This window comes from Salvelinus fontinalis, chromosome 4, assembly GCF_029448725.1.
Source record: "Salvelinus fontinalis isolate EN_2023a chromosome 4, ASM2944872v1, whole genome shotgun sequence".
Classification (NCBI taxonomy): domain Eukaryota; kingdom Metazoa; phylum Chordata; class Actinopteri; order Salmoniformes; family Salmonidae; genus Salvelinus; species Salvelinus fontinalis.
The window spans coordinates 44,924,741-44,947,248 of NC_074668.1; the positions used below are offsets into that span (position 1 = coordinate 44,924,741).

General features: G+C 41.9%; 1 protein-coding gene across 9 annotated transcripts in view; it reads right to left on the minus strand.

The window, feature by feature from the left end:
• The window catches only part of kcnt1b (potassium sodium-activated channel subfamily T member 1b), a 108,303-nt gene that overhangs the window by 20,536 nt on the left and 65,259 nt on the right, over nt 1–22,508 (minus strand). For 6 of the 9 annotated variants that reach the window (XM_055920321.1, XM_055920322.1, XM_055920326.1 and 3 more), the window contains 11 exons: nt 19,796–19,960; nt 19,433–19,569; nt 18,393–18,456; nt 17,896–18,004; nt 17,495–17,603; nt 16,145–16,294; nt 15,669–15,904; nt 10,477–10,497; nt 6,221–6,437; nt 2,987–3,092; nt 2,457–2,629 (listed from right to left, as the gene is read on the minus strand). In XM_055920321.1, the coding sequence (XP_055776296.1) occupies nt 2,457–2,629; nt 2,987–3,092; nt 6,221–6,437; nt 10,477–10,497; nt 15,669–15,904; nt 16,145–16,294; nt 17,495–17,603; nt 17,896–18,004; nt 18,393–18,456; nt 19,433–19,569; nt 19,796–19,960 (1,487 nt within the window). The remainder of the gene's footprint in view (nt 1–2,456; nt 2,630–2,986; nt 3,093–6,220; nt 6,438–10,476; nt 10,498–15,668; nt 15,905–16,144; nt 16,295–17,494; nt 17,604–17,895; nt 18,005–18,392; nt 18,457–19,432; nt 19,570–19,795; nt 19,961–22,508) is intronic. The other 3 variants (XM_055920323.1, XM_055920324.1, XM_055920330.1) reach the window with 1 other exon arrangement.

Below are 22,508 nucleotides of genomic sequence, written 5' to 3' on the forward strand. Positions count from 1 at the left end.
CAAAGACTGGAATCTTCTAAATAAATGCCTTCAAACATCATACTTTCCCGACTACCACACGGGTGAAGCTATAGCAGAGAGGCTCATTGACGCTCTCGCCTCCTGGAGACAGATAGTGGTGCGAACGTGGTGAAGGGCGTTTGTACATAACTTAAAGGAATTATTGTGATTGAACATTTTATTAAAATCTCTTGATTTCTCTTAGAGTGGGTAAAGATAAACGGGTGGATCGAGCAATTGGAGTATGCAAGAAAGTGGTAGGTGCCTTTTCCTATTCGTGGAGAAAGCAGAGAGACCTGGCAGTTGCTCAAAAAGAACACAACCTATCCCAGCACAAGTTGGTGGCAGAGTAACCTACCAGGTGGGGATCACGTCAAAAGATGGTGCAAAGAGTACTGTAGCAGAAGAAAGCAATCTCACAGGTCTTGTCCAGTGACAAGAAGACCCGGCACTTAGCTCCCACATATACAGATATAGATGTTCTTGAGTCCATCAACCAGGCATTGACCCAACTCCTAGAATTCACAGATGCTCTGTCTGGTGAGTCTTATGTCACTGTGTCTTACCTGAAGCCAGTACTACACCTGTTCAATACAGAGGTCATGAAACCTGATGATGGTGAAACAGAGCTCATCCAAACCACCAAAACGATAGTCATGGACTATCTGAATGAGAAATATCATGACCTCCTGGACTTATCCTCGTTGGTCGACTCTCGGTTTAAAACACATTACATCAAAGAGAAGGTGGACCACATAAAAGCAAGAGCTGTCTCAGAGATGGTCAATGAGGGACATGAAAACACAAGCCCAGCACAGGGAGACATTGCTGCTGCTTCACCACAACTGCCAACTAAAAAGAAAAAGTCACTGGGCGGTTTTTTCAAAAAGCCATGCTCCACCACCACAGGTCTTACTGAAATCCAGCTGATAGAAAAGGAATTCAGCTGCTACCTTCAGTCTCTTGATGCTCACAGTGAAACCAATCCACTGGACTGGTGGAAGATCTACCCCCAAAAAACATTCCCAAAGTCAGCCACCTGGCAAAGCGCTACCTGTGCATTCCTGTGACCAGCTCCCCCTCAGAGCGTGTTTTTAGCACAGGTGGCAACATAGTGACCTGCCATAGGGCAGCTTTAAAACCAGAGACCGTAGACAGACTTGTCTTTCTTGCTTGTAACTTGTAAGACAACAACTACCCCAACTTCAACTGTGATGTGCCATTAGGCTAACAGTTATAATGCATATTGACTTGCATTAATATGATGCATTTTACTTTTGTATTTCTTGCTCATGACTTGTAAGGGTTTACAAGTATTTCGCTACACTCGCATTAACATCTGCTAACCATGTGTATGTGACAAATAAAATTTGATTTGAAGTTAAAATGTTATTTGTGAGTTCTACTTCTGACAATAAATAAGAAACATTAAAGCTTTAGGTTTGTTCAGGCATTCTTGAGTCTGAAGCAGAAATGACCCGTTTAAACATTATTTGATTAATATCGTGATAATTATCATTACTGAATGAAAAAAAAATAATCATCATGATCATTTATATGCTATATCGCCCAGCCCTACCATAGACTGTATGTCATTGAGAGCAACATGGCTCTCTCTTTATCTACACAAATAAAACTTCACTGGAGAGTCTTTTGAAGTTATTGTAATGAAATCCCTACTGAATTATTAGTGGCAAAAACATAATACACTTACATGCACATGCACACGCACACGCGCACACACCTGAGTGCTCTCCAGTGCTCCATTAATCCAACAGAGGCACTGCCAGCAATGAATAATGCAGAAATCCTTTCTCAACCTGCGTCACTAAAGTTAACCCCAGGCTGTGCTGTATAATAACCTCTCTCTCGCTCTACTGAGGTAACACTGGCAATTCCTTCATGTACACTTCATTCATCTTCATGTAGCCAAGCAATACATCTTGGTAACACTTTCTTTTAAAGTTACCATCTGTGTGTAATGTATTTTACTGCTATAATTAAGCAATAAGGCCTGAGGAGGTGTGGTACAGCATATGGCCAATATACCACAGCTAAGGGCTGTTCTTAGCACAACGGAACACGGAGTGCCTGGACACAGCCCTTAGTCATGGTATATTGGCCATATATCACAAACCCTCGAGGGTATGTTTTGTCATACCCTTGTTATACGGTCTGATACACCACAGCTTTCAGCCAATCAGTATTCAAGGCTCGACCCACCCAGTTTATAAGTAGTTTACCAACTGAATGTAATGCATTATGAAAAGAACAGACAGTATAAGCAGGAATACTGCGTTATGCATTTATAAAGGCTTTTATAAGATTCCATTACCAATGCTTAGTCTTAAAATGCACTTTGAGTGTCCTATAAAGCACTATAAATACATTATAAACAGGTGGCTTCAAGGATGTGTTAGCTAAAACCCTTATAAAGAAGCAGAGTGATTTCTTACGGGTAGTCTAGTAGCAGTACAATAGGGTTGAGCTCTTTCCTGGGGCGGTAGTAAGCGCGTAGAGGGACGATGAAGTTATAGAGGCCGTTCCCTGCCGTCTCCGCGGATACTATGATCAGCTTGTTCTTAAAACCATAGGCCTTGGCATCCTCAAAACTGTTGTGTCTGCAACCCTGGGTATGAAAATGAAAAATATATTTTTTATTATGTTTAAAGATTGTTAATGTTTGTCATGTCTGTCAGTTTTATTGAATAAATCCTAAGACAATTTTTGTTTCCATAAACAAACTATTCCATAAACTATTGCGTTGGCAATATACAATTCTATTTTTCTGCTCTATTCTATTATTCAAAGCTACAAAGACTTTCTATTATATTATTCATACAGTCAACTTTACAAAGAGGGGCCATACAATTGTTAAGACACAGCACAACACAATAGGATACAATATAATTGTTTACTGTCTTTGGAATAGGATTATGTGGCTTAACAAGACAATAGGCCTCATCGTGTCCTTGTCTCGACTCACCTTGTCCAGCCGAAGGCAGCAGAATGAGGCTTTCTGAGGTAGGAGATGGCACAGGGTTGGAGAGCTGCCAATGTACGGGGAGTTTGGCGGGTATCCTTTCACAAAGCTGAGGTAAAATAACAGCAAAAACACACATACAGAGAAAGGCTTGAGAAGAAGCAATAGACCAAAAACTTTAGCAACAAGGCAATCGATTGAATAATCAAATCAAATCGTATTTGTCACATGCCTCGTAAACAACTTGGTGCCTCCGTACTGCTTTTCGCGCGGTAGCACAGAGATCAGTCTATGACTTGGGTGGCTGGAGTCTTTGAAACATGTTTGGGCCTTCCTCTGACGTCGCCTAGTATAGAGGTCCTGGATGGCAGGGAGCTCGGCCCCAGTGATAAACTGGGTCGTACGCTCTACCCTCTGTAGGTGTCCAAAATGTTGAATGGTACTGTATATATTCAAAGCGTTGTTGTATTGAAGGTTCACACAGAGGAGTGATGGATTGCTAAATACAGTATTGAGACTGAGTGAGTGCATCCTTTTTCCAAAGGCTTGTCTATCACATGACCACGCAGGGGCACTGTAGAACAAAAAGCTACATTTTAGTCTCATCTGACCAGAGTACCTTCTTCCATATGTTTGAGGAGTCTCCCACATGCCTTTTGGTTAACACCAAACGTGTTTGCTTATTTTTTTTCTTTAAGCAAAGGCTTTTTTCTTCCGTAAAGCCCAGCTCTGTGGAGTGTATGGCTTAAAGTGGTCCTATGGACAGATACTCCAATCTCCGCCGTGGAGCTTTGCATCTCCTTCAGGGTTATCTTTGGTCTCTTTGTTGCCGCTCTGGTTAATGCCCTCCTTGCCAGGTCCATGAGTTTTGATAGGCAGCCCTCTCTTGGCAGGTTTGCTGTGGTGCCATATTCTTTCCATTTTTAATAATGGATTTAATGGTGCTCCGTGGGATGATCAAAGTTTCAGATATTTTTTTATAGCCCAACCCTGATCTGTACTTCTCCACAACTTTGTCCCTGACCTGTTTGGAGAGCTCCTTGGTCTTCATAGTGCTTGCTTGGTGGTGCTTGCTTAGTGGTGTTGCAGACTCTGGGACCTTTCAGAACAGGTGTATACATACTGAGATCATGTGACGCTTAAATAAAGTCCACCTGTGTGCAATCTAACCAATTATGTGACTTCTGAAGATAATTGGTTGCACCAGATATTATTTAGGGGCTTCATTGCGAAGGGGGTGAATATATATCATGTATATGCACGCACCACTTTTCCGTTTTTTTTTTGTGTGTGTTTAAAAAAAAAAAAAAGTCATTGTTTTTATTTCACTTCACCAATTTTGACTATTTTGTGTATGTCCATTACATGAAATCCAAATAAAAATCTATTTAAATTACAGGTTGTAATGCAACAAAATAGGAAAAACGCCAAGGGGGTGAATACTTTTGCAAGGCACTGTAAGTGACCGTTGAGAGGGAGTGAGGGGGGAAATTAACATAGGGGGAGTAGCAGGGAGTAGGTAGCTGACTAGTGATGGCTATTCAGCAGCCTGATGGTCTAAGGGTAGAAACTATTGGCCAGTCTTCCAGTTTTTGTCATGATGCTCCTGTACTGCCCACGTCTGAGTGATTGAAGCGGGGAGAACAGGGCATGGCTTGGGTGGCTGGGGTCCCTGATGATATTCTTGGCCTTCCTGCGACACCTGGTGTTGTAGGTGTCCTGTAGGGCAGGCAGTGTGCACCCAATGGTAAGTTTGGCTGCACGTATCACCCTCTGAAGCACCTTGTAGTGCGCAGTAGTGAAGTTGCCATACCAGGATGTGATGCAGCCCAACAATATGCTCTCGATGGTGCTCCTGTAGAACACTCCCGTCTCTCTCTTATTCTCCCTCTCTCTTTTCCAGCCAGCAGTACATCCAGCACCACTCAAAGCATGGAAGCTAAACATGCACCATGCATGGAAGGAGGAGAACATAAAAGAGCCTGGAGGCTAGGAGAGGCTAAATCATGTCTTGCTCTGTTAGAGGAGAGCGTGTAGTGGCCAAGACTGCCCTAAACTGCTGCGTGGGGTTGTATGGCCTGAGACAAGCACTGTGACATTGCCAGAAGCACAGCCAGACACATGCAATATGTTCTGAGCAGTAGCAGTCTCTTGCCGCAGGATGTCATGGCAGAGAGTGTTATTTATGTAACTGTGGTCTAAGGGCTCAATGTTATGCACTGAAAGACAGAAAGAAAGGAAGAAAGGCACAGAGAGACAGAAAAAGAGAGAGAAAAAAATAAGAAAATGAACGAACAAAAGAAGGAATCCAGTAGTCTAGCCTACTCTAACACACAGATAGGATCTGAGTAACTTGTCCTATCTCGATCTATGATTTATGAGTTGAGAAGGAGCCATATCAGGTGGAGAAGCATGGTACCTTTCATCAGACACATCAGACACCCACACGCCACCTCAGTACCTTAAGACATCACCACACAGGTTACTTGTCATTACCTACACATTCCAACTCAATCCTTTCAATCTCACACCCATGACCTTTGTGACATAAAGTCAAATGAGCGTAATCCACAGTCACCCGCTCTAACCCCCATCCATCCATCCCACTCACACTCATCTCCTCTCTCCTTCTGTGATTGAATAGATTGTAACGATCGTCTGTGGTGGTAGAAGGATCGGACCAAAGCGCAGCGTGGTAAGTGTTCATGATGACGTTTAATTCAAACTCAGAACACTAAACAAAACAATAAACGATGAACAAACGAAACAGTACCGTGTGGCGACAAACACTGACACGGAAGACAAACACCCACAAACCAAAAGACAAAACAGGCTACCTAAATATGGTTCCCAATCAGAGACAATGACAAACACCTGCCTCTGATTGAGAACCATATCAGGCCAAACGAAAAACCCAACATAGAAACACAAAACATAGATAACCCACCCAACTCACGCCCTGACCACACTAAAACAAAGAAAATACAAAATAACTATGGTCAGAACGTGACATAGATAGAGTAGATATGGTTCAACCTTGAGCTGAATGGACTCTAAGTATTGAATGGACTCTTACTTCTCGTAACCCTTCAGATTATTTAAATAATGTTTCTAGGTACAGCTCAGTCATAATCCATCAAGTAGGAATTTACTGCAATCCACCAATCTATTCCCGACCCGCCAAAGAAACTCCTACACCCCTCCCAATCCTCTCATCCTCTGCGATTGGACACTCACTCTGACACCGACGAGCCCTCCTCGTCTGAGTGGTTGGTCTCGTCTTCTGATTGGTCACTGAGCAGGTCGCAGGGCAAAATGGAGGAGGAGTCAGCTATCTCCAGGACGGGGGCAATGCTGGGCCGTCTACTCCCAGCCCCGTTCTCTGTAGGCAGGCTCAGTTTGCTGCAATCCTCTGGGGGGTCCGCTGGGTTCTGGAGGTCCATGGCTACCGTCCCTGGAAAAGGTGGTAGAATGGAGGGTGAGACAATTATATGTATGGGGTGGTGCTGAGGTGTAAAAAGCCCTAGTGTTAGATAGATGGACTTCATTGTCAATGACATTGTCCATTTATTGATAACTGTTTAACTGTTTGCAAAAAAACTTTGGTGATACTTCCTATTAAAACACTATACATAGTGCATTTTAAGCACATGCTGTTGCCTAGCGATGATACTCATGATTATTTTTATTATTGAAATTAACCCGCACAGCAGCCATGCTGTCATTACTTTTGGTTGAATTAGAAATCTTTGTCTTTTGTCCTTCCCCAAAGCGGCACACTCATCCATCAAACTCATATTTCCTCTACACTTAATTTTAGTGGACTTTACAGACTAATGTCCTCTACTCAACAATATCTGGGTCGTTCCACGAAATGGATGCCTTTTGATATTTTGATATTTTAAGTAGAAATTATGCACCAATATTGAATATACCTTTTATTTTAAAAGCATGTCATATTAAAATGAAGTGCACTTTAATATAGACAACATTTAAAAAAAATTCAATCAATCAGATGTTTTATATAATTAAAGGCTTGTTAAAGTGCAAAATTCAGCATTTTCAACCCACTTAATCCAAAAATGTCTCCAAGTTTCACCATCTGTGAAAAGGCCAAGTTATTTTGCTGCTTTGACAAAGTCATTTCAGAATATTGTTTATATTCAGATTAGTGATGCATTTACGTCTGTCCTTAATTTTAAAGTGAAACCTATTTACACCTTTAAAATAATGTACTATTACACCAAGAAAAATTATTCACAGCAGGTTACATCATTTGGGTCTTCTGAACGGCATGGTGGAAAAGGAAGTCAGTCTTCTCTCTCTTTTTGGTCTATTTATAATTGTTCATTCCAGGAAAACTTAAATTTGATTATATTTCCATTATATGTGGAACACAGTATGTACAGTTGAAGTCAGAAGTTTACATACACTTAGGTTGGAGTCATTAAAACTTGTTTTTCAACCACTCCCCAAATTTCTTGTTAACAAACTATAGTTTTGGCAAGTCAGTTAGGACATCTACTTTGTGCATGACACAAGTCATTATTCCTACAACTGTTTACAGAAATATTATTTCACTATTAATTCACTGCATCACAATTCCAGTGGGTCAGAAGTTAACATACACTAAGTTGACTGTGCCTTTAAACAGCTTGGAAAATTCCAGAAAATTATGTCATGGCTTTAAAAGCTTCTGATAGGCTAATTGACATAATTTGAGTCAATTGGAGGTGTACCTGTGGCTGTATTTCAAGGCCTACCTTCAAACTCAGTGCCTCTTTGATTGACATCATGGAAAAATCTAAAGAATTCAGACAAGAAAATAAATTGGAGACCTCCACAAGTCTGGTTCATCCTTGGGAGCAATTTCCAAATGCCCGAAGGTACCACATTCATCTGTACAAACAATAGTACGCAAGTATAAACACCATGGGACCACGCAGCCGTCATACCGCTCAGGAAGGAGACACATTCTGTCTCCTAGAGATGAACGTACTTTGGAGCAAAAAGTGCAAATCATTCCCAGAACAACAGCAAAGGACCTTGTGAAGATGCTGGAGGAAACAGGTACAAAAGTATCTATATCCACAGTAAAACGAGTCCTATATCGACATAACCTGAAAGGCCGCTCAGCAAGGAAGAAGACACTGCTCCAAAACCGCCATAAAAAGCCAGACTAGAGTTTGCATCTGCACATGGGGATAAAGATCGTACTTTTTGGAGAAATGTCCTCTGGTCTGATGAAACAAAAATCGAACTGTTAGGCCATAATGACCACTGTTATATTTGCAGGAAAAAGGGGGAGACTTGCAAGCCGAAGAACACCATCCCAACCGTGAAGCACGGGGGTGGCAGCATCATGATGTGGGGGTCCTTTGCTGCAGGAGGGACTGGTGCACTTCACAAAATAGATGGCATCATGAGGGAGGAAAATTATGTGGATATATTGAAGCAACATATCAAGACATCAGTCAGGAAGTTAAAGCTTGGTCGCAAATGGATCTTCCAAATGGACAATGACCCCAAGCATACTTCCAAAGTTGTGGCAAAATGGCTTAAGGACAACAAAGTCAAGGTATTGGAGTGGCCATCACAAAGCCCTGACTTCAATCCTGTAGAGAATTTGTGGGCAGAACTGAAAAAGCATGTGCAAGGAAGGAGGCCTACAAACCTGACTCAGTTACACCAGCTCTGTCAGGAGGAATGGGCCAAAATTCACCCAACTTAGTGTGGGAAGCTTGTGGAAGGCTACCTAAAACGTTTGACCCAAGTTAAACAATTTAAAGGCAATGCTAACCAAATACTAATAGAGTGAATGTAAACTTCTGACCGACTGGGAATGTGATGAAATAAATAAAAGCTGAAATAAATCATTCCCTCTACTATTATTCTGACATTTCACATTCTTAAAATAAAGTGGTGGTCCTAACTGACGTAAGAAAGGGTATTTATACTTGGATTAAACGTCAGGAATTTTGAAAAACTGGAGTTTAAATGTATTTGGCTAAGGTGTATGTAAACATCCGACTTCAACTGTATAATTTCTAATTTCATTAACACTATGTGGTCACATCCTTTTCACCACATGGGGAGTAATATCCGACCTTCACCTAAAACTTCAACCCTGTTATTGTCAACCCTGTCAGAGGCCCAACGGTAACTTTATTCGTGTGATATTATGTGAGTTTATTTGTACAAGGGATGCTTAAACAATGAGAACATTTTGGATTTATCTCAAACATGCTTTTAATAGTGAGGAAGTTACATAAGTGTCCGTAACAGGGTTGACAGACATTGTAGTACAAATGCAGATAAAAGGCAGATAAAAGGTTCATAGGATTTTTTATGCCTCAGATGGGAAACAGTGTTTTTATGTAGACTAAACCATCTTTGATGGTTGTACAGTCATCTCAAATAAAACTGAAGGACCTCGGCATTACTCTGGACCTTGACCTCTCTTTTGACCAACATATCAAGAATATTTCAAGGACTGCTTATTTCCATCTTCGTAACAGTGTAAAAATAAGAAACTTTTTGTCCAAAAAGAACAATCTGGCCTTAAATGGTAATGTACTCTTATCTCCACCCGGCACAGCCAGAAGAGGACTGGCCACCCATCAGAGCCTGGTTCCTCTCTAGGTTTCTTCCTAGGTTCCTTCCTTTCTAGGGAGTTTTTCCTAGCCATCGTGCTTCTAGATCTGTATTGCTTGCTGTTTTAGGTTTCTGTATAGCACTTTGTGACATCTGCAAATGTAAAAAGGGCGTTATAAATACATTTGATTGATTGATTGATCTTCCATGCAATTGAATGTTGAAAGGAGATATATTTTAAAGTTAATTTCTTAAAAGTTTGCATGTCCAAAAGGCACCCATTTCATGGAACGACCCATCTACACTGTACCATCTACCCTCCTTCTATAGAATTATAAAGTATCCGTCACAGCTGTGCTATACACTACCTTGACAAAAACAAATGACTTCAATGCCGTCACTGAATGGATGGATGCCCTTGAGTTCACCGTCAGCATGGTAAATTACAAGTTCTAAAGCCATCCGTTTAGAGCAGATGTGTCCACCTTTTGCATTTCATTTCTGAAAGGCTACACATGAAGGCAAAACTTTATCTTGTTATAGTGGGGAGTAGCTTCATTACCTGACTTTAAGGTTTTAAAGGCACTTTGCTGAAAGTAAAGGAACCCTACAACACATGCAAAACCACATAGATGTGCTTATGTCAAAAGTATATATGGACTGCATACTGTATGAAAAGTCATCCATTTGTATCACATACAACATTTTGACAGGATAGTTAATGCTCATTTGAAAAACAGAACAAAAATAAAAAAAATGATGTGCAAAAACCTGTCAAGAAAACACTGATTAACAGCAAATACATTTACAGAACATATCAAGCTTTAACAATCACACAAAAAATATGACCCTACATAATCGATAGCACAATGATGTGGTAGCAACATGCACAAACTTACCATAAAAAGTGGCCTGATCAACTTTAACAAGTGATAGTAGGAACAAAAAAATAAAAAAATAAAAAAGAAGTCAGCCCAGAAAAGGAAAAAAGCCAATAGAGTCAGAAAGGAACACATGCATGCCATGTAAGAGAGCTCAACCACACAACAACCACCACAAACAATCACCACCATGTCTATTCCAGCATACGGGTCATTCCACCAATTTGAAGCCTTTTGAGAAGTGTAACGTTTGATTTCACAAAATTTTAACATTCTGTCATAAAGAGCACATGTTCTACTTCATAAAAAACGTTTTTTTCCATCTCAAAAGGTTGAATAAAAAAATACAAAAAATATTATAGTAAGTGTCTAAGTTCCAAATAAGGTAACAGGGTTGAATGTTTTCTTTGTAAATCATCCATAAATCCCCTTGTGACGGGGGAATGGAAGCTTGTTGTGCGCAACAAAGAGTGGCAAGCTTCACAATAAAAAATGTAAAAATTGGTATAACATTTCTAGCCCGTCTATCTACGGGTAACAGGGTTGACGTGTTATGCTCGACCCGCTCAGTTTTCCACCACAAAACACCAGTAAATGGCCAAAAAGAGTAGAATCAGCTCACCTGCTTGTACTCTATGATTTGTCTACTAGATGTTCAATGTTTCTTTAGAAAAAAATATTAAAAAATTAATAGTTTCACTATCTTAAAAGAGAATTCAGTTCAAGTTACAGGGTTGACCTTAAAATGAGGGACGGACATAAATAAATCACTAATTATTAAATAAATAATAATCTTCAGAAATTAACTTGTCAAAGCAACAAAATAACTAGGGCTTTACAATGATGGTGAAACTTCGATCAATTTTGAGATTAACTCAATAGGGGGTGCTGTTTTCACTTTGTAAAAATTTCGTTCCCAAGTTAAACTGCCTCGTACTCAATTCTTGCTCGTACAATATGCATATTATTATTACTATTGGATAGAAAACACTCTCTAGTTTCTAAAACCGTTTGAATTACATCTGTGAGTAAAACAGAACTCAAGTTGGAGCAATTTTCCTGTGAGGAAGTGAGAAATCTGAAATCAGGCAGGCTGTTCTGAGGTCAGTTTATTAATTTGCATGTCTTCTATTGGTCGAGATGCACTGCATACGCCTTCCCCTAGATGTCAGCAAATAGTGAGAATTGGAATGGAGTTGCTAGGCAGATCTGAGGCCATATAAAGGGTCTGGGAACGTGGGGTCCAGTCTTTTCTTCATTCGCCATGACGCAAGACAGACCTCAGGATTGCGTTCTGGAAAGCTCCCGTTATAGGCCTTAGATATATCCGGCTCTGATTTTATTCGATATAGGTGTTAAAGACATCATAATGTTGTTATTTTAAACCGAGTTATATCAGTTTATATCAGTATATTGCGATTTTCGGATATTTCTTAGTGCTGCGTTATAGTGAGTTGGATACGTCTTCGCCACATGGCTAATGTTTACTGCTAATTCCAAAGTTGAAGGCGACAATCTACAACCGAGCAACGATTCCTCTTCTGGACAAAGGACAACTTGCCCAAGATTCTGATGGGAGCTCATCAAAAAGTAAGAAGTATTTATGATGTTAATTCGTTGTTCTGTTGGAAAATGTAAAAATACTATTCCGCCATTAATTTCGGTGCGGTCTCGCTTTAACGCACACTGTATGTCGTAGTAACGTTAATTTTAAAAATCTAACACAGCGGTTGCATTAAGAACTAATGTATCTTTCATTTGCTGTCCAACCTGTATTTTTTTGTCAAGTTTATGATTAGTTACTGATTAGATGAGGTGCCTCTCCCAAGATTTCTCCCGACATTTTATTGGCAGCTTGGCTACTATTCTCATTGTATAACCACGATTTGTGCCACTAAATATGCACATTTTCGAACAAACTCTATATGTATTGTGTAATATGATGTTATAGGACTGTCATCTGAAGAAGTTTGAGAAGGTTAGTCAAAAAATTAATATATTTTGCTGGTTTATTCGTTATCGCTATTGTTGGCTTGAATCAATGCTGTTGTGTGGTTGGCTATTGTAGTAAGCTAATATAATGCTATATTGTGTTTTCGCTGTAAAACACTTAAAACATCTGAAATATTAGCTGGATTCACAAGATCTTTGTCTTTCATTTGCTGTACGCTGTGTATTTTTCATAAATGTTTCATGATGAGTATTTAGGTCATTCACGTTGGTCTCTGTAGTTATTCTAGTTGCTTTGGTGAGAGTTGTGATGGTGGCTGCAATGTAAAACTATGATTTATACCTGAAATATGCAAATTTTTCGAACAAAACATATGCTATACAATAAATATGTTATCAGACTGTCATCTGATGAAGTTGTTTCTTGGTTAGTGACTATTTATATCTTTATTTGGTCGAAATTGTGATAGCTACCTATGCAGGAAAAAAATGGTGGAGAAAAAAAAGTTGTGTCTTTTGCTATCGTGGTTAGCTAATAGAAATACATATTGTGCCTTCCCTGTAAAATATTTTAAAAATCAGAAATGATGGCTGGATTCACAAGATGTGTATCTTTCATCTGGTGTCTTGGACTTGTGATTTAATGATATTTAGATGCTAGTATTTACTTGTGACGCTATGCTAGGCTATGCTAGTCAGCTTTTTTACTGATGGGGGTGCTCCCGGATCCGGGATTGTGACCAAGTAGAAGTTTTAAGTGGGTTACAATCTTCCTAGAAGTGATACAGGGTTGACGGAGGGACATGTCAAAATGCTGAATTTTGGCACTTTAGCAAGCCTTTATTCATATAAAAACCTTAGATTTAATTCTTCATGTGGTTGAAATGGATTAAATGTACTTTGTGCATCTTATCTTTGGTGTCAAAACCAATCCTTGGTTCCTGTCTGTGTCTGGTCAAGAGAGGAGGGGGAGGGCCGCTCCGAAGGAACATCTAGCAGAACGGCCAGAATATGTGAACAGATTCTGGAAGCTAGGCGTATGTCACAAGTCACCACTACACAGGAGAGCCGTTTGAACGTTATTTTTTTTATTTTTTTTATCAAAATGCGTTTTTTACCAGAAATGCCTTCTCGAACATGTGAACTTTCATGTGCCTTAAGGTTAGGTATAGGATCTAGGGTTAGGTTAAGTTTAGGTTTAGGATCTAGGGTTAGGATCTAGGGTTAGGTTTAGGATCTAGGGTTAGCTTAAGGTTAGGTTTAGGATCTAGGGTTAGGTTTAGCTGTGGGGTGTAGGGGTGCTGAGGGTGATGCAGCACCCCCTGATATTTTTCTTTTCTTTTTTAACTTCTTTGGGATAGGGGGCGGTATTTTGACATCCGGATGAAAAGCGTGCCCAAAGTAAACTGCCTGCTACTCAGGCCCAGGATATGCATATAATTGGTAGATTTGAATAGAAAACACTCTAAAGTTTCTAAAACCGTTAAAATAATGTCTGTGAGTATAACAGAACTGAAATGGCAGGCAAAATTCTGAGGACAAATCATAATTTTTTTTTAAAAAATGCACTTTTATAATAGGGCGGAATCGTCTCCGATTGCAGTTCCTAGGGCTTCCACTAGATGTCAACAGTCTTTAGAAAGAGTTTCAGGCTGGTTTTTGGAAAAATTAGGGAGAAGTTGTAGTTTTTCTAAGTGGCTCCCATTTTGGCTGTAGTGTTTCCAAGCGCATGGCCGAGACATTTTGTTCATTGTTGTTTAACCAGCTAACATTAGCTGGCTGGCTCGTTAGCTAACGTTACGTGATGTGTGTAAAACACCCGTTGAATATGGCCGGTGTCAGTAAACATCTGCAAAAAAGCGTAATGAAATTGATGCCAACAGAGGCTGTTTTCATGTTATCCAGAGGTAAACAAATCATCGGCCAGAGCGTCACGTGTGCGCTCCGAGATGGGTGGGGATAAAGCTAAGAGGGTGTAAACGATGCTGAATGGTATAGACAAAGAAGAGCTCTTCACTAGATACCAAAACATTCAAAGGCGATTTTCTCAAAAGTGAGTTTACAAGTTCATCAACTTTCAAAGAAGAATTACTTTCCCATTGACCCTCAAATGCAGTGTATGATATACAATTTTGTAGCGCTGAGTCTCTACTTTTATCAAATGTAAAACCACCATTTCACATTTTACTATATAAGACCGAATCCAGGTGGTGAGTCACATATGTTCTTTAAGATAGACGGAGCCAGTCACATGTGTAAACCGATCAAATTAATCATGTAGGTGTCACGCCCTGATCTGTTTCACCTGTCTTTGTGCTCGTCTCCACTCCCCTCCAGGTATCGCCCATCTTCCTCATTATCCCCTGTGTATTTATACCTGTGTTCTCCGTTTGTCTGTTGCCAGTTCGTCTTGTTCGTCAAGCTTACCAGCGTTTGTCCTGTCAGCTCCTGTTTTTTCCCAGCCTCTCTTTTTCTCGCCCTCCTGGTTTTGACCCTCGCCTGTCTCGTCTCTGTACCCGCCTGCCTGCCCCTGCCTGCCAACCTGTACCCTTGCCCCAACTCTGGATTATTGACCCCTGCCTGCCTTGACCTCTCTTGCCTGCTTCTTGGACTATTAAACCATTGTTTATTCTACGTGTCTGTATCTGGGTCTTACCTTGATTCCTGATAATAGGTTTAGATAGCAGTATATAAGGCTTTATGTAAGGAATGCCCTTTTAGAGCTCACTTCAGACTGGTACTTATGCATCTAAGTTTGACTGTGACCTCTCCAGCTTGCTGACAATACAGAGTGATTCATTTAATACCGACTTTGAGTATCCTATGTAAGAATTTCCATAACATATAACAGGCTTAAAAAAAATTATATTGGTGCACAACATCTACTTCAAATATCAAATGGACGCAAAATGCACTCATTTCGTGGAATGACCCATACAGCAGGTGTACTGTGAAATCTTTGACCCGGCAAAAGGTGTAGCTAAACTCATACACAGCAGTGAAGAGTGAAAAAATAAAAACAAAACTCAGTCATCCCTCTCCTTCACCCTCGCCATATCTTCCCCAATCTCTTCTTCCTTCCTCCAATAATAGAACCCCCCACTTACCTCTGCATGAGACTTCCCCTCACCCCCCCCTTCCTACCTCCCCACTAGCCCCTTTATCAGACTCACCCATCCCTCTTCTCTAACCAACATAGAAGATACAGACCCTGCTCTCTCACTCTCCTACCTCCCACCATCCCCCTCCCCGTTTCTCACCCATGCTGGCGATGATGCTGTGCACAGGCAGCCTGGAGGGGGCATCATACAGCCCGGTCACCGGCAGGCCCTTCTTGTCTTTCTCCTCCTGTTTGAAGATGAACGCAGAGTTCTCTTCCTTGGTGATGTTGATGTAGTAGCAGGTGTCTGGGGCGGACATGATGTGGCGAGGACCTGGGTTCAGCAGGATGCTCTTGTTGTCTTCCCTCTTCACCCCGATCAGACACACACCATACCTGAGGGGAGATGGACTAGATACTTTATTGTCCATTTGGTTAGAACAGAAATGGGCCTTCTGACTTTTTTCCAACACCCCCAGAGAAATGAAGAGTAGGCTCGGTCATCTGAAATGTTGCAGTTTAATCCAGTGGTGTACAACTCCGGGACCTAGAGGGCGCCTGCAGGCTATCCTGGTTTGTCTTTTATACAGAGACATTCCTGGGTTACCAGGATAATCAGTAAGCCTGTCTACTCACTTTTTGTGTGCGTGGAAGGAGGCGTAGGTGAAACTCTTCCCGTCGTACTCCCCGAAGAACTTGCTGTCGCACAGGCGGATGTGGTAGACCTCGTTCCCAGAGCAACGTCCATACGTCCTCTGCCACTGCTCTGGTGACAGCTGGCCCTCCCTGTAGTCAAGGACAGAAGAAGTCGAGGAAACTCATTGTGGCCTTATGTCCCAACGGGGAAGAAGATGATTGAGCAATTAATTGACTCTCTCTGTAATAACAAGAGTACCTGAGAAGAGAGACTCAGTGGTCTTATACCTGACAACACCTTGAATTGAGATGCTAAGACAATGTTAGAAAATGATGAACTACTAGCTATTATGAAGAGAATCTGATACACTTTTCACAGTATAGTCTCTGCCTGAACCATAATGTGCTGGCTCAGATATTTTATTTTCACATTGTACTTTCCAGCAACTTTGGTGTATGGATGTGTAAATTGGCCAGCACAGTACAGCTCAGAACGGCATTGTTCGCCTCAGTAGTGTGAAAAATATATGACTGTTCTTCTTCTTTATGTATGGAAAATGGCAGACTGAACGCTTTTAGGGGTATTGATATACACTCTGGGTTGGCTCAGTTACCTCCACTCCCATAGTACTCCTTTGGCTTGATTTGCAACTCAGCACTTTCCCATTAATAATTGCTCCATCTGGCCAAACAAAATGTTTCTGACCTTTTATGAGCTTATACTCATCCATACCCTCCTTCTATTGCTCTCTCTCTCTCTCTCTCTCTCTCTCTCTCTCTCTCGCTCTCTCTCGCTCTCTCTCTCGCTCTCCCTTTCACATTTTCACTTTTAATCAATCTGATGACTTCAGAGAAACTCTTCCATAAAAACCTGTCACATAAAAAGAAAATAGCCTATCCAAGTTTCCATAAAGAGGATTATGATAGCTTTTCTGCTAAATTAAGCTGTGGATATTATAACGGTGTTGAAGTTTTTATCACCGTGGCTTGGTGTAGATGGAAGCGCACTGTGAGATTTATGAGTGTGGAGGCACAAGGTAAACTCTATGGCAGTGCAGTAGTTTTCAGGAAGGAGACCATAATAGGGTAAGGCCTTTGGACAGTGCCACATTTGTTTGTTGTTGTGGCTTCCTGGCACTTGTTTAGAGAGAAGGAAACCTCAATGTATAGGTTACGGTTTCACACTTCAAAACCTGCATGTATAATAATGTATTTTATTTGTATAGCACTTTCTCACAACCCCAAAGTCTGAGGTTTATGGTTTCAATATTTATGCTTATTTGCAGTGTTTTCAGTAGGAGGGGAGAGTATCATTAGTGTTTTAATGGGAAGTTAATGGGGTGTACTCACTGTCCTCTGGAGGTGTGCACCAGGAGCGTGACCAGTGTGGATGTGGCTGGACATACACAGTTCAGGGCCAGCATGGCATACTTGAATTCCTCCTCACAGACCACATGATCTAACAAATAAACCAGAATACTCTAAGTCAGAGCAAATAGGTGTTGTAAGGACTTGTTTTTTGTACGGCTTGCAAATGAAGGAGAGAGTTGTGGGGTGGGGAGGGAAGGGAAGGAGCGACCAAGTTATAGAGATAAAGTGAAGAATGGAGTGATTTGGAGAATGGAGTAAAGAGAATGTAAGAGAAAGAGACAAAGGGAGACAGGGCGACAGAATGAAAGAGACGGGGAGACAGAATGAAAGAGACAGGGAGACAGAATGAAAGAGCACTATTTGCGAGGAGGTAAGCTCACCAGCAAACTTTACATGGAATTTGTTCTCTGGTTTGAGAATCTGGACATACAGGGGGCAGTTTGGGGCAAAGTCCTTGACAGCCCAGGCTCTCAGTATGGTCTGGTGGTCCTGCAGGAGAAAAGAACATCCCTTACCATCTGACACTTCTGCCATTTTCACCTTCAATATTGTCATTATCCCTCAACCGTAAATGTAATCCAGATTTTATGAGCCCTGAGAATTGGCGAGCTAGGCTGTAATGTGTGACCAATATGAGTATATAAATCCAATACATATTTTTCCACTTTCTTCCCATTTCTGTCCATCTTGAAAAATCAGCTGATTGGAAAAGTAAAAGAGTACTTGAGCCACAGATCCAATCAGCACGATCTAACTGAGAGGGAGTTGGAGCGGAAATATTCAGTTCATTGCAATCGTAACTCTATTCATATTTGGACATGTGTTGAGTTATGATTGCAACGAGCTGAATATGAAGTCCTGAATCTGATAAACTTACAGCAGCAGTGCGGTCCACCTCGTTCCTACTGCTCAGGATAAAACAGGCTTCTGCATCATCCATCCTGTAGGAAACACACTGTATTAACAGAAAGACACACACCAAGCCAAGCAAGCTACAGACAAGTCATATTAGTGGGAATTACCTGTGAGAAAAGCTAATAGGATAACAGCACCATGTTGTTGTAATGTGAACTGTACCATTACTGTATTTCTGTATCATCCGGAGTCATTTCATGTGTGAAAAGGGCAGAGTGGAGGGATGAGCTGCTGGAATTATGACTCCGTTTTCACTGAACGGCCATGCAGCGCTGCGCTGCAGTTGATAGGGTAAACTTCACTCCATCCCAGTTTTCCCTCATGGGGGACAAGTAGTATTACCACAATTCGACCACCATTCCATAACATCCACTCTATGGCCTCAATAAAAACGGGAGCTATACATTAGAACAGCTGCATATATCAATGGATGCCTGCATTGTGTTATTGACAGGTCAGCCCGTGCCACTGCCAACACGTTATGGTGTGATATACCCAGGCAAAAATGTGTGCTGATGCTTATGAACTTGGCTGTTATGGCGAGGATGAGCAGTAGTGAGAAATCCCATTACACTGATATACTGTACTAGGAGAGGACAGCCAACTAAATGAATACCTTCGGCCGCCATTTTCCTGACTTCACTGTTCTCATATCTGCCAGCACCACAAGGTACACAGACTCACTCACAGACGCTTGACTAACATCTGAGATCAGAAAGCCTATCAGCCAGTAAGTATGAGGACTCAATAACAGGTTCATGAGAGGTTGGCCCATATCTGAGGTAACCACAGCCGACCTCTGTGACCTCAACTGATGGTGTCATTAACCTTTCTGATCCCCCTTGCTTCCCCTTATCATTGCAAATAGAAATGCTATAGAATGGAGCTGACTGAGAGACGTGATAGTTGTACCTATAACGCACCACCACATTGGGCCCTGTTCAACGCTGCCCTTCTCTCCCATTGAGACTCTTTACTCTCCGTGGGTTGTGGGTCACTCACTTGGCCCTCATGAGGTCTGTGTCTTTGAGTGCTGAGCCCTGGAGATAGATGACCCTCTGGGACCACAGGGGGATCTGGAGGATACGACGCACCTGGATGTCCATCTCTGTAGGACACAGGATCACCACATAGTAGTCCTGCAGGAGAGCAGGGTAGATACCTGTTAGATACCTTACATCTAGACGGAATGTTTGCATTTTCACATGTGATATTTTGCAAGCTAATTGCACATGTTGTTAGGCCCGATTTGATTGTCTTAATGACAAGGGTGACAAATAAAATGGAAATATTGAGCGCTGTCCTTTAGCTCTGTCTTTGGAGTACACCAAATAACATAGCCTTCCTCTATTCCTGTAGACCTACCTGTAATCTAGGATGAGCGTAGAACTCGTTGAGGAAGTCCATGAGCAAGTCTATCTTCAGAGAGCTGACGCACAGGACCGCATGTTTCTCTGTCTGGGCCCGGTGTCTGCTATAGTTTCCTCCTGACTTCTGACGCTCCATCCACAGATAGGCCAACTCCTCAAACTGACACACACACACACACACACACACACACACACACACACACACACACACACACACACACACACACACACACACACACACACACACACACACACACACACACACACACACACACACACACACACACACTTGGGGTTACAACAACCTGCTGTACGCTACTGTAAGTAATACACGTATAGCCTAATGATGTGCTTTTGGATGGTGACAGAGTGAGGAGTTAAAATGCTGATGCAGAAGTGAAGTTCATGAAATGGATTTCTATGGATTCTATTCATTAGCTAATGTATACTGTGAGGATTTTGGCAACATGTCAAAATGCTTTATGAGGAGGGTTGCTGCTCTGTGAAGTCCTTCTTTCTTTTCTTTCCATAACTCTTGAGCGTGCGGTCTCTGATCAACTCTCTCGTTATCGCTCTCAGAACAAGCGTCTTGACCCTAACCAGTCAGGCTTCAAGACAGGTCACTCAACCCAGACTGCTCTTCTCTGTGTCACGGAGGCTCTCCGCACTGCCACAGTTGACTCTCTCGCTCCTCTGTTCTCATCCTCCTAAATCTATCCACTGCCTTCGACACTGAGCACGCACCCCTGAGGGGATCCAGTGTTGAGGATCAGCGTGGCAGATGTGTTGCTACCTAACCTCACCACCTGGGGGCGGCCCGTCAGGAAGTCCAGGATCTAGTTGCACAAGGTGTTTAATCCCAGGATCCTTAGCTTAGTGATGAGCTTTGAGCGCACTATGGTGTTGAACGCTGAGCTGTAGTCAACGAATAGCATTCTCACGCAGGTGTTCCTTTTGTCCAGGTGGGAAAGGGCAGTGTGGAGTGCAATAGAGATTGCATCATCTGTGGATCTGTTTGGACGGTATGCAAATTGGAGTGGGGTCAAGGGTTTCTGGGATAATGGTGTTAATGTGAGCCATTACCAGCCTTTCAAAGCACTTCATTGCTACAGATGTGAGTGCTACTGGTCTGTAGTTATTTAGGCAGATTGCCTTAGTGCTCTTGGGCACAGGGACTATGGTGGTCTGCTTGAAGCATGTTGGTATTACAGACTCAATCAGGGACATGTTGGAAATATCAGTGAAGACACCTGCCAGTTCGTCAGCACATGCCCTGAGTACACGTCCTGGTAATCCGTCTGGCCCCGCAGCCTTGTGAATGTTGACCTGTTTAAAGGTCTTACTCACGTCGGCTACGGAGAGCGTGATCACACAGTCGTCCAGACCAGCTGATGCTCTCATAAATGCCTCAGGGTTGCTTGCCTCGAAGCAAGCATAGAAGTGATTTAGCTCATCTGGTAAGCTCGTCACTGGGCAGTTTACGGCTGTGCTTTCCTTTGTGGTCTGTAATAGTTTGCAAGCCCTGCCACATAAGACGAGCGTCGGATCCGGTGTAGTACGATTCAATCTTAGCCCTGTATTGGCTCTTTGCCTGTTTGATGGTTCATCGGAGGTCATAGCAGGATTTCTTATAAGCTTCCGGGTTAGAATCCCACACCTTGAAAGCGGCAGCTCTACCCTTTAGCTCAGTGCGAATGTTGTCTGTAATCCATGGCTTCTGGTTGGGGTATGTACGTACAGTCACTGTTGGGACGACGTCCTCGATGCACTTATTGCCAAAGCCAGTGACTGATGTGGTGTACTCCTCAATGCCACCGGAAGAATCCCGGAACATGTTCCTGTCTGTGCTAGCAAAACAGTTCTGGAGTTTAGCATCTGCTTCATCTGACCACTTTTCTATAGACTGAGTCACTGGTGCTTCCTGCTTTAATTTGTGCATGTAAGCAGGAATCAGGATGATAGGATTGTGGTTAGATTTACCAAATGGAGGGCTAGGGAGAGCTTTGTATACGTCTCAGTGTGTGGAGTACAGGTGATCTACAATTTTTTGCCCCTCTGGTTGCGCATTTAACATTTTGATAGAAATGAGGTAAAACTGATTTAAGTTTCCCTGCATTAAAATCCCCGGCCACTAGGAGCACTGCCTCTGGGTGAGCGATTTCCTGTTTGATTATTTACTTATACAGCTGACTGAGTGCAGTCTTAGTCTGTCTGTGGTGGTAAATAAACAGCCACAAAAAGTATGGATGAAAACTCTCTTGGCAAATAGTGTGGTCTACAGTTTATCATAAGATACTCTACTTCAGGTGAGCAAAATCTAGAGACTTCCTTAGATTTCGTGCACCAGCTGTTGTTTACAAATATGCACAGACCCACTTTCCCACTCGTCGTCTGTGGATCCTTACGAGGTACCCCACTCCGTGTCCTCTGGACCTGCGTCTCTTTCTCTTGCCAATGACGGGAATGTTGGCCTTGTCGGGTGTTCGAAGTAAATCCTGTGTGTCATGCTTGTTGAATAAAAAATCTTGGTCTAATCCGAGGTGAGTGATTGCTGTCCTGATATCCAGAAGCTCTTTTTTTTAAAAGATATAAAATACGGTGGCAGAAACATTATGTACAAAATAAATTACAAATAAGCGAGAAAAAACACAATTGGTTAGGCGCCCGTAAAACTGCTGCCTTTTCTTCCGGCGCCATTTTAGGTATAC